Source organism: Pollicipes pollicipes, unplaced genomic scaffold (genome assembly GCF_011947565.3).
Source record: "Pollicipes pollicipes isolate AB1234 unplaced genomic scaffold, Ppol_2.1 Scaffold_469;HRSCAF=525_pilon_pilon_pilon, whole genome shotgun sequence".
NCBI lineage: Eukaryota > Metazoa > Arthropoda > Thecostraca > Pollicipedomorpha > Pollicipedidae > Pollicipes > Pollicipes pollicipes.
In genome coordinates this window covers 230-12,888 of record NW_023596537.1, presented here as the reverse complement: position 1 = coordinate 12,888, position 12,659 = coordinate 230, and the positions used below count along the sequence as shown (strand labels likewise).

The 12,659-nt window shown below is 59.2% G+C and overlaps 1 protein-coding gene across 1 annotated transcript in view; it reads right to left on the bottom strand.

The window, feature by feature from the left end:
• LOC119097893 (telomerase protein component 1) overlaps positions 1-11,600 on the bottom strand; it is a gene marked incomplete at its 5' end in the record, with an annotated part of 46,139 nt that extends 34,539 nt beyond the window's left edge. The window contains 14 exons of the mRNA XM_037220842.1: positions 2,118-2,214; positions 3,851-3,983; positions 4,664-4,848; positions 6,029-6,116; positions 6,624-6,714; positions 6,845-6,927; positions 7,279-7,455; positions 7,596-7,824; positions 8,157-8,263; positions 8,307-8,397; positions 8,842-9,018; positions 9,452-9,598; positions 10,115-10,195; positions 11,485-11,600. Coding sequence (XP_037076737.1) covers positions 2,118-2,214; positions 3,851-3,983; positions 4,664-4,848; positions 6,029-6,116; positions 6,624-6,714; positions 6,845-6,927; positions 7,279-7,455; positions 7,596-7,824; positions 8,157-8,263; positions 8,307-8,397; positions 8,842-9,018; positions 9,452-9,598; positions 10,115-10,195; positions 11,485-11,600 — 1,802 coding nt within the window. The remainder of the gene's footprint in view (positions 1-2,117; positions 2,215-3,850; positions 3,984-4,663; positions 4,849-6,028; positions 6,117-6,623; positions 6,715-6,844; positions 6,928-7,278; positions 7,456-7,595; positions 7,825-8,156; positions 8,264-8,306; positions 8,398-8,841; positions 9,019-9,451; positions 9,599-10,114; positions 10,196-11,484) is intronic.
• Positions 11,601-12,659: the final 1,059 nt, after the last annotated feature.

Below are 12,659 nucleotides of genomic sequence, written 5' to 3'. Positions count from 1 at the left end.
CGGCCACAAACATGATTTAACTCTTCTCTTGCAATCGCATGTCGTCATCATGCAAACTGAACGAGCGCATCATTCAGGGAATCAACCCAGAGAACGTGACATGCGCCAGCACGACAGATCACCTTCAACCTTCAACTAACAGCAACAGAAATCCAAGCAGCCTTCTGATCAAGAACAATATGACAGCCGAAACTGACATTTTTAACATGCACCTTTGTGGTTGATCAATACTCCCGTCCGTACAAGGACTGTATGTTTCGTGTGATAAACTTAATTGGCGTCGCAACTACTTCTCTGTCCATGCGACTTATTGCGCATCTTCGAGACAGGGCTAAAAACAAAACATGGCCCAGTGCCACCAAACAATATTGACAGGCAAGCAACTCACCAAAAACACAACAACCATCAAAACACAACACAAAAAGCACGGCTGATGACATTTAAAGCCATACCCATTCGCCAACATGCCCCACCACTCAACCAACAGCTTGATTTTTGCGTTACACTGGGATTTTGTGGATAGATTGGAGCCCCCCATTTGTAGGGCACGTGAAGCATACGTGAAGTGCGTGAAAGGGTGCTACGAGCGTCTGCATAGGTGCTGAAACGTTCAAGTTAGCTTTTTGAACTCAGGCGTGCTAAGCTTATTTCATAAGCTACGTTGTGGTTTTTCATTCCAATCATCGAATATGTATGAAATGTTCTTTGGATCGTGTATGACAAATCATGCCCGTTTGATAACAGTTTAAGGATCAAACCGTAATGTAACGTTAATGAATATACGACAAAACAATATTTTATACCATTAACGTTAGTAATTCAATCTTTGTACTTCCACCCGTCACGAAAAGCTGTTTAGAAACACTGAACGAATCAACAGAGAGCAGCGAATTAACATAAATCAACAGAAAACAGAAAGCCCGCAATTCTTTGGTCTTTAATGAAATATGTTCAAAAGAACGTATCTTACCAGTGTGCGAATACACACACACACGCACGCACGCACAAACGCACGCACGCACGCACGCACGCACACACATACACACACACACACACGCACACGCACACGCACACGCACACGCACACGCACACGCACACGCACACGCACAGCACACGCGCACGCGCACGCGCACGCGCACGCGCACGCGCACGCGCACGCGCACGCGCACACGCACACGCACACGCACACGCACACGCACACGCACACGCACACGCACACGCACACGCACACGCACACGCACACGCACACGCACACGCACACGCACACGCACACGCACACACACACACACACACACACACACACACACACACACACACACACACACACACACACACACACACACACACACACACACATATATATATATATTAGAATGGACAGCTGCACCTCTTAGTAACTGATCTTTTTATATGTAATCACCGGCATTTCGTTTCCAGGGTGTTTGAATGCTGGTATAATCTGGATATCACTGGATAAAGCGATTCCCAGTCCTATCAGTGTAGCCGAGTTCTCACGAAGCGTAAGCTTCTTCAGTAGGAAATGTCTCACAAGTTATAAGAACCAAACAAGAAATAAATAAATAAGTAAAATAAAGATGTAAATGCTAAATGAAGAAATAACTGGCATTATATAAAAACTTAAAGGATCATAAATAACTAAATACATAATATTTCTCCCACATCGCCCTCACGTTTCGGGACAGCCGTTCTTTCCCATCCTCCCTCATAACCCTTACGTTGCAGGACACCCGCTGTTCCCTACCCTCCCTTATCGCCCTCACACCCGTCATCGCAGCACCGAGTTCGCCGCGCAAGCTTCTTCATAAAAAATGCCTCAACTGTTATAAGAGCTAAATAGTAAATAAATAAGTAACTACTAAATAAAGAAATGACTAATAATATATAGGAGCGTAAATAATAATAAATAATTAAACATGTGTCTTTCCCACAACACCCTCACGTTTCGGGACAGCCGTTCCTCCCTATCCTCCCTCATCGCCCTCACGCCCGTCAACGCAGCAACGTCCACTGCGCCCGGCCCGGCTCCGGATCCGGCGGCAAGCCTCCGCTGCGCAGCAGCGCCGCTCAGGCTCCGCGGCAGCCACCGCCGCACCCACCTCAGCAGGCTGGTGAACGTGAACTGGGTCAGCGGCTGCGGCGACCAGGCACGCGACTGCTCCTTCAGGAAGTCGAACAGCTCGTCCTCGGCCAGACCTGGCCGGCAGCGGATGGTATCAGCGGTGCGTGGCCGGCATACCGCCGCCAGGCGCGCGGACGCCGCCGCCCGCCGCGTCGTCCAGCGCCCGTCAGGCGGACACGGCCTGCACAGCGCGGCTGACGCCGACCATCCAGCCACGCGCGATACCCACAGCTGCTGGTAACATTCACCACGGTCATCCTCGGCTTGTCGGTCGACCATACGAATGCTCCGACGTTCATCGGCTGGCCGCCGAAAGTACGCCCGAGCATGGCACCCGAGCAGGCGAGAGCACAGAACAGGGCGACCGTAGTCCACTTCGCTCTCCTCACATTTACGTCGCCAACCATCAGCCCTTTAGAACAGCGCATTCACTCTTATCCAATACAGGACCCGCGAAATAAAAGTGATAAGCGCTTATCCGGTAACAGGTAATGCCAGCCAGGCATGGGGACGAGGCCAGTTTCCGCTTGGGCTTTGCAAAGCTGCGGTTCTTCGCTAATGGTCTCAAATTCGGTTTCGACTTGGAGCTATTTTCCACGGCTGGTTTCGGCTTCGGCTTCGTGCCACTTGAAACGGTGGCTTGGGCTTCAGCTTTGTGAAATTTTTAAGTTGCTTCGGCTTCTACTTTGGCTACGAAGAAGTTTTAAATTAAGGCCCAGCCTTCGGCTCCACGCCATCTTGAACTGATGGACTCGGTATTCTCATGGTGATTTGTCCATGCATTTGCGGTTTTACTCCACAATCTTGCCCGTCCTGTAACCCTGACATACCAAACAATTTTTCAAGGTCATAATGCCTGCTTGGCGGAACCTGTCGTCAGCCGGGGAACTACCAGTCTGAAACGTTGTACACCTTGTAGCACACAACAGGACGATCGTCCCGAAAATCTCTCATCTCTAATGCTAACACTTTGCCTCAGTCACTTCCAAAAACCTTACGATATTTCTTGATTGCACGCAACTTAAGCATATGGGAACATAGCTTTGATTCCAGAAAATCACGCTGTACATAAGACTCGGCTTCGGATTCCGTTTGGTAATTTCAAACTGAGAGGTTTTGGACTTAGGAAACGCGAAGCCAGAGACAAACCTTAGTTCGAAGCCTCTGGTTGCGGCTTCGCCTTCGCATGTCCGGATTCGAGGCTACTGGCTTCGGAATCCTATTCGAGTTTTAAAAATACGTAGCCACTGGCTTCGACTCAGACCTCGCAGCTCAAAACTTTGATCATCCGGGTTCGGCTTCGATTCACATCATTGTCGTGACCTCGGATTCAGCTTCGAAACCGGAAGCCTGACTCTGTCCTCTCGCCTGACGCTAACATCCCTCTACAGCAGTGCATGCAATCCAGCAATCCAGTCACGTGAGACATTTCCAGTGATCCAACCAACGGGCCAGCCTGGCGGCGGCGGCCCGCCAGGCCAGCGTGGCGGCGGCGGTCCGCCCAATCAGCGCGACGACGGCGGCCCGCCTAATCAGCCTGGCGGTGGCGGCCCGCCTAATCAGCCTGGCAGCGGCGGTCCGCCCAATCGGCGCGACGGCGGCGGCGGTCCGCCCAATCAGCGCGCGGCGGCGGTCCGCCCAATCAGCGCGGCGGCGGCGGTCCGCCCAATCAGCGCGGCAGCGGCGGTCCGCAGGCCGCCGGCGGCGTACCGTGCTGTGAGATGGTGAGCGCGCCGAGCGCCAGCCGCACCAGCTGGCCGTCGAAGGTCTCCTCCAGGCGGCCGATCACGTCCTGCGTCAGCGCCGGCACCGTCTGGCCCAGCGAGGCCAGCTTGGCGCTCAGCTGCCGACGAGAGGGGCGCGCCGCGGTCCGTGACTGCGCGGCCACGGCGGCGGGGGACGCCCGACGCGGTTCACACGGCACCACCCACCGACGGTCAGGCGGCCGTCGTTCCCAACACCGGTCGGCGCTGGCCGAGTGCAAACCCCTCTGATTCTCATGAGTTACCTCCCGGCATTCGGAAGGATCGGCATCAGGCTTCGATAGTATTGGATGCATTTGGATGACATGTGGCATCGGCGCTGAACAATACCTTTGTTTCGCAATGGAATCACCAGAAGTGTTCACCATGTCAACTGTCTATGCAGACTTCGCTAATGACCCTGCCAAATCTAGGCGCCACTCAAGTTTAAAGTTACGCAAGGTCAGTTAATGAAATTGGCGTCGTTAACCTTCACGACCGTTGTATCACGTACCCAAGTGACATGGGCACCAATCTTACTCTGATAGAAATATGTGATTCCATTTTGATATGAAACACATTCGTCCCCTGCAGCGTTCAAATAACCGACAGCAATGCTAGCACGTTTTAGAACGTATCACTATCACTGTAGCAGAAGGCTGTCACAATTCAACGCCATCCACCGCCAAGCGGACGGGGGGGGGGGGGGGGGGGCGTGAACCGACGGCTTAACCAGTGCGACCAATCAAAGACCAGACACCCCAGTGCAGCCCCAGCTGACCTGGTCGAACTCGCCGAAGGTGCGCAGCTCCTCGCAGGCCAGCTGCAGGTAGAGCGGGTCGCAGGCGCCGCGCTTGGACGTCAGCGTGCGCAGCTGGTTGTTCCACGCCTTCTCCTCCAGTGTCTTGCTGTGGTGCTGCAGCATCTCGCGCACCAAGCCGGCGCGCTCGGAAAGGCTGAGTGTGCCTGCCGGGCGGACCCGTCAGCGAGTGGTCAGAGGGTGCTTGCGGGTCCCAGGGTGGTCACGGGTCGGAGGCAGCCCAGAGGTCACAGGGTGCCTAACGGAATGTCTTCAGAGCCTGTGGCCTGGCACACCATGGATCGCGCACTTCAGGTTGTGTGTAAGGGAACGCGACCCACGCAACACACATGGCCGCGCACTCTTTATGAAACGCCAGCGACTGCAGTAGCGATATGAGCGTTTAGAAGTCGATGGGGCCACCGGGATTCGAACGCCGCCCCCCCCCCCCCCCCTCCCCTATGAGAACCCGGGTTCGAGCAGCAAACGGCAGATTGATTGCCTGGTTGTCCTCTGTCTCGCACACAAACAGTACTAGGTACGACATGTGGTGCAAACATGCAAACCTCTTCCGCTAAATGTTTTATGGTATAACTGTCATGTGCTATTAAAAACTACAGATTCGTTCCATAAGCCAAAACGATACGGTGCCTGTCCTTCAAACATTTTTATAGCAAAATATGGAATGAAGATGCACAAACAATATACCTAAATGCATATATTCCGCACAAGTAATGTACCCACGCCCGCCTCAACGTCGCACCACAATCTGCGCCATACAGCGCAGGTCACGGGAGACAGGAGCCGCTGCGTTCTGGCCGGGTTACAGGCCGGGCACCAGGCGCCCTGGCTCAGTTTCCCATTGACTTACGACCCGGTTTCCCACTGACTTGACTCTGCCCACTGAGGTGGCGTAATGGATAAAGATCAATAGGGAACGCGTTCAGTTCCAAACATGGATACAAGTAAAATCAATCCAACCCCATCAAGACATACAGCACGCAGGAATGGCACGCCGAAAAATTATTCGAATAAAAGCTTTGGCAAGTGATCTGTGGCTAACTACATCGTTATCAATCGAACAAAATAATCAATCACACATTCCATATAAGATCGAGACTTGCGTACTTCCCGGACATACGTGGCCGTCAACAGCGTATAGACCGCTGCTATGCGTTGCCATGTCAACACCGACGACTTCCTCGTAAACAAGCCCACCCACTTCGCCTCTCGGGCGAGGCGGCAATGTGCTTGGGTCGTGCCGTCATATGTAAGGAATGGGTTTACCCGAAGCAAGGGATGGGCTTCAGTTATTGATGAAGAACGGGGCCCAGGCTGCCTCCTTACCGAGGTTCACTGACGTCACCATGAGCTTGGAGTTGATGCGGCGATACAGGGCGCTGCCCTCGTCGGCGCTTATCAGGAGCGTCACATTCTGTCGACGGACAAACACGCGGCTGGTAAACGGCGGCGCGGGCTGACCTCAGGTGACCTTACTCGACTCCTTAGCAAAAAATGGCGGCATAGTGACACTTCAAGTATTTGTGTTTCGCTTGCACGCAGCAGACGTCTTAAAAACTCACGTCACGTTCCAATACCATATCAAACAAACGTGCCAGTTTCATCAACATATCACCAGAATGACAATTATTCAAAAAGTTGACCAGTTTCGACCACGTAGAATCGTCCCTAAAAGTCAGATAGTGCACCTCCGGCACCTGATCGGGACAGCGGCATCTCGGGCACCTGATCGGGGTGAGTACCCCGGGCACCTGATCGACAGCGTACCTCGGTCGCCTGATCGGACGGCATACTTCGGGCACCTGATCGGGTGAGTACCCTGGTACCTGATCGGAGGGGGTACCTCGGGCGCCTGATCAGAGTGCGTACCTCGGGCGCCTGATCAGAGTGCGTACCTCGGACGCCTGAACGAAGTGCGTACCTTGGGCATCTCAATAGGCAGCCAGTCGACGGCAGCCTCGCCCTCGGCCTGCCAGAGGGCGTCCAGTCCGTCCAGCACCAGCACCCACGTGCTGGCGGCGGCCGCGCACGGCCAGCAGCTCGACCAGCTCGGCGGCCAGCTGGTGACGCGGCGCGGCCGAGAGCGGCTGGCGGGCCAGCAGCGCGCGCAGGTAGGCCAGCAGGCCGGCCGACGAGCCGCACTGCACACCCGCCGAGCAGAAGGCCGGCACCAGGAGGCGGCTCAGGTGGTCCGAGCACTCGGACAGCTGGCTGTACACGCGGCCCTGGGGACGTGCGCAGACCCAACACATCGACATCTGGCTGGATGAACGGCGGCCCGTGATAAGCCCACTATGAAACTGAGAGCCTGGTTACAGGAAGATGGTCGGGGGGGGGGGGGGCTCCGACCTGGAGTGTGCCTGGGCGATTTAACTAGCAGAGACGCCAACACTAATCACGAAGTGCCTCCAATGGCTTGAGTTGGCTGGTTTCCAGCCCATACAGAAAACATGCCATCCCAAAACAGCACGATGACACGGCCAAACCCCGCACAGGGTCGCACGGTCCCGTCCGCCCGGCAGAGGCCAGCGCCCCATCTGAACGTCCGCCCGCCGCGCTCCGGCGCGTCGTCTCACCACGAAGCAGGTCTTGCCGCTGCCAGCTTTGCCGGCCACCAGGATGATACGGCCCTGACCCCGCTCCACCAGCTCCACGGTCGTGGCCAGCCGGCCCTGGCGTCCCACCAGCTTCTGGGCGAGGCCGAACTCGTGCTGCAGCGTGTACTCCTCGGTCACCAGGTCGCATGTCGTCGCCTGCCGGCGCAGCGAACGGTCGGCCCCACAGGTCGGCTGCGAGCGCTGGTGGGATCCAGCCAGTCGCCACGCCACACAAACAGACGAAACGAAGAGCGTCTGCCGTGGCCGGCGGTGACCATCTGGGAGGCCGCACTGACCTCCAGGGGGTAGAGCGACTGCAACGTGTTCCACAGTGTCTTCATGATGTTCTCGCCAAACGTCTGCAGAGCGAGGGCGCCGTGCCTGCCGCCTCCCAGGCTGCCGAAGTTGGCGCTGTACTTGGTGATGGCGCAGCCGCGGGACTGAATCTCGGCCTGGAGGTGGGCCACGCGGCGGCGGCCCGCCGCCAGATCCGAGAACTGTTCCATGAAGTGGCCGGGGACTCCGCTGTCGAGAGAGGGCAGACGGAGCTTGCACAGGTGGTTAACAATGAAGCCAGGGAGCGCGGTGCGTCGATTGCACACATGCCTAAGGTCACTAAAAACCCTCCATGACCGCTTACTGGCTCGATTTCAGGTTACTGGTGACCAGTTTCTACCGGTACTTCTCACTTCAGCACTGACCTGAGTACAGCCCCACCTCTGCGCTGAGGCCACAGCAGCGCCGACGCAAGTCACACACAGCTCAGAGAACAGCACACCCCCTCATCCCCCCGCCCCACCTCGACCTAACCCGCACGAGGTGCACCGTCGCCCCGCGCGCGTCGCAACGCCGCCGACCTGAGGAAGCTGTCTTCGCGCTGGTAGAACACGGCCATCTGGCGGGCCCGCTCCGGCTCCCGCGTGGCGTACAGCATCTCCAACGCCGTGAGCGAGAGGTCGGCCGTCTGGGCGGACAGGAACTCCAGCAGGCGCGGCTCCGTCACGCGCCTCTGTGTCGGCCACGCGGCCGGAGCGTGCGCCCAGCAGACCCACGAACAGCTGGCAGCGGTCGATCTCGGACAGACAGAGCTCCACCTGCCTGGGGGCGGCGGCGCGGCGGAGCGCGTCAGCCAGCAAGGGCCGGCTGTCACTAGCGCGCTCCGACGGCCGGTCGCCGGTCCGCGGGGTGTGCTGCAATCGCGCCAGCGGCTGACGGCTGACGGCTCCGCACCGCACGGGGCGCCGCTCGGCATCGGCACACAACATCGACATCACCGGACCGACCTCCGCCGGCGCGTCGCCAGCAGTATCGGTGAGTCACGAACGGCATCGGCGAGCTACCAGCGGCATCGGCGAGCCACCAACGATATCGGCGAGTTACCAACGGCATCGGCGGAGTTACTAACAGTATCGCCGAGTCACCAACGACATCGGCGAGCCACCTACGGTATCGTCGAGTCACCAACAGCATCGGCGAGTTACTAGCGGCATCAGCGAGCCAGCCACAGCATCAGCGGCGACGCGCCCGCGTCTGGCGGCTGACCTGGCGGCGGCGGCGTCCTCGACGGTGATGCCCCAGCGCAGGTCCACCACCTGCAGGTCGAGGCGGAGGGCGCGCGCGCGGCTGCGCAGCTCGGGCATCACGTGGCGGATGATCAGGTCCCGCTCGCCGTGCATGTCCACGAACGTGGACGAGATGAAGACGCGCACGGTGCGCCACCTGTCGGCCAGGCGGGGCGCTGCAGCGAGGCGACCGGAGACGACGGGCAGCCGACACGGCGGCGTGACGCTCGCCGTGTTCATGCATGGTGACATGCGCCAACGGAGCCGTCTAGTTAATACAAGTCATCGTGTAAAGGCGGCGAGTTGGAGCTGAGTTCAGCCCACGAAAATATTAAGAATGCAAAAATCCATCTGAGGTGCAATGTATGTACTTTGATAAGCATCAGGTCAGTCTGGTAAACTCGTGGTAGCACGAAGAGAAACCCGCCGTGGTCTCAGAGTACCCACTGTGTTCGGCCGTACTCTCAGAGTGCCCGCCAAGCTTTGCGGAGCCCTCAGAACATCTAATGCACACGGCTGGCGCTCTAGAGCTGCCGCCGTGCTCAAGCGTGCTCCCAAAGCACCCGCAGTCCTCGATCTGGCCGACCCACCTGGCCACGCCGACGCCGCCCTCCGACGCTAGGATGGCCTCGCGCAGGTTGATGGCCGGCAGCCGGATGTCGCGGCGCAGGTTGTACTTGACGTCGATGGCGTCGACGGCCGCCAGCTGGCCGGTGATGCCGCGCTCGGCCACAAACCTGCCGGCCGGCGGCGGGCGGGGTCACGCAGCGCGACCGGCGTCAGGACACTAGGGAACCCGGGCTGCAGCGGGCGGCGCCGGCGCGGCGGCCACCAGGAGCCGCCGGCCGCCCAGAACACAGATCCTCGGAGCCATGGCAGCGCAGTGAGTCACTCGCTCATATGTGCTACAAAACACCTAAAAACGGAGACATGGGAATGATGGTGAGAGTCGATCGTGAACAAGTCAAGTTGATCACACAGAGAGGGAAGCTGCACAGGGGTTCGGAGGAATGCGAGAAGAGTGGCACTTGAAGCGAAAAGGGTCAATCACCCCAAAGCGCGACAGGTATCAAGGGATGAGCATTTCAGTGGACGGGCAATGTGCAAGTGACAGGGACGGCAAATGGGGCCTGCAGAAAAGGCGCACGTTCACCAGCGGCCAGAGAATGCTGAGCAGGCACACCCCACGGGCGAGAAAGAGGGAACACGTGGACGGCAACAGTCGCACCCGCCGCTGCGGCGGACTGACTCACCGCAGGATCTGGTCGCTGAAGCCGAAGAGCGAGATGTTGCGAGGGTCGTCCAGCAGATGGTTGTCCACGTGTCCGGTGTGCCTGGAGAGGCCATAACACCGGTCACACATCCCGCTCAGCCAGCCATGATGCTGGTCGCGCACCCCGCGCAGCTAGCCATGACACCGGTCACATCCCACTCAGCCACCCATGACGCTGGTCACACACCCCGCGCAGCCAAGCCATGACAACGGTCACGCATCCCGCTCAGCCAGCCATGACGCTGGTCGCGCAACCCCGCGCAGCTAGCCATGACACCGGTCACATCCCCACTCAGCCACCCATGACGCTGGTCACACACCCCGCGCAGCCAGCCATGACAACGGTCACGCACCCCGCTCAGCCAGCCATGACGCTGGTCGCGCACCCCGCGCAGCTAGCCATGACACCGGTCAAATCCCACTCAGCCACCCATGACCGCTGGTCACACACCCCGCGCAGCCAGCCATGACAACGGTCACGCATCCCGCTCAGCCAGCCATGACGCTGGTCGCGCAACCCAGCGCAGCTAGCCGTAACACCGGTCACACACCCCGCGCAGCCAGCCATGACGCTGGTCGCGCACCCAGCGCAGCTAGCCGTAACACCGGTCACACACCCCCGACGCAGCAGCCATGACGCTGGTTCGCGCAACCCAGCGCAGCTAGGTCATGACACCGGTCACACATCCCGCGCAGCCAGCCATGACGCTGGTCGCGCACCCAGCGCAGCTAGCCGTAACACCGGTCACACACCCCGCGCAGCCAGCCATGACGCTGTTCGCGCACCCAGCGCGGCTAGCCATGACAACGGTCACACACCCTGCGCAGCTAGCCATGACACCGGTCACACACCCCGCGCAGCTGGCCATGACACCGGTCACACACCTCGCGCAGCTAGCCATGACACCGGTCACACACCCCGCGCAGCCAGCCAGCGCGCCAGCTCAACAGGTCCAACCATGCCTGCGAGCCACACTCGCCTTAAAGTGATGGTGTCTGGGGGCTGGACCCTCATCACTCGGCGAAGTTTTATCCCGCTGAATCTCCGCTCTTATTCAGTGCTATTTGTTACTCGTCACGCGCCACGACAATCGACGGGTCAGTTGAGCGGGACGATACTGGGCGGTGGAGTGTAGGCTTTGAAAGCCCTCCAGCTGGGCGCGGCACGGACACCCACACACGGCGCAGGTAGTGCGAGCAGACGGCACCAAAATGGCAACAGAGTGACCCAGCCTTTCCGATGCGTGCGACAGTGACCGCGCCAGATAGGCCCCGAGAGTGGCCGGCCGATCGGGAACGGTCATCCTACCGCCCCCCCCCCCCCCCCCCACGGCGCCCAGGCGCGCTCACGTGAGGTCGATCGAGATGAACTGCAAACCGGGGTTGACCAGCTGGCGGTACAGCTCCAGCGTGCGACTCAGCTGCCAGGTGCCGGCGCCAGAGCCCATCACCACCACGGTGTCGATCTGCGGCAGAGACGGCCGACAGCCGCGTCAGCCCAGCCGACAGCCGCGTCAGCTCAGCCGACAGCCGCGTCAGCCCAGCCGACAGCCGCGTCAGCCCAGCCGACGGCCACGTCAGCCCAGCCGACAGCCGCGTCAGCCCAGCCGACTCCTAGCTGCCAAGGTGTGTTCTTACAGCCTGCCAAGCATATAACACAGTATCCTATAGCCAAAGTGGCATACTGATTAACTGTCAATCCCTTCATTGAGTCCGCAGAGCGATTAACGTGATAACGACGATCAGGTAGGTCTTCATAGAAGTAAGACGACCACGGGCATAAGGGGAGACAAGACGGGAGCAGTTCAAGGAATTATATCCCGGTGATAAAGCTGAAAGAGGACAATCAACGCTCATTAGTTCAACGACCAGCCAGTGCCAAGTTTTGCTTCGGCTTGCGACGAGGGCCAGGAGCTCCCGATGGTGGTCGTGCAGTGCATGTGCGTCCTAAAACTGATAAAAAGTGGAATCACCGGCCGCAAAGCTTTCGTCTTACCATGCCCCGAGACGCCTCGGGCCGCCGCGATGCACGCGCACTCGATCGACCTGGTGTCTTACGTAATCCGAGGGGATGCGTGTGCGAATGTAGTCATGGAAACAGCGGGTTTTTCGGTGCGCCTCAGGACAGCAGCGTGACGGCCGCGTCGTCCAGGCTCGCCTCCGGGGAGCAGCACGGGCTGCTGACAGCCGGCCTGGCTCGATGTTGGGCCTCTTCGTGCGCGCGAGCCGCGCCGGGACGCCACCGGGCACCTGTCGCCGCGCGGCGCGGGCCGCCGAAACCTCACACCACGCGTCGCCCGTAAGCCGCAGCCACCGCCGGTAAGCCTGTTAGGCGGCCGGCGGACGGCCATCCAATTAGGCCCGGCGGAGCGGCGGCGCCCCCGGCGGGCGGCCGACGGCGGCGGCAGTGACGGCGAGTGCGGGCTCGCCGGTCGTGTCCCCCGTCAGCCGCCGGCGCGGCAGCTTCGGTATGCAAGGTACGTGGTCCGTGTCTGCGTCAGTGAACACGGGCTGAGCGCGCGCCG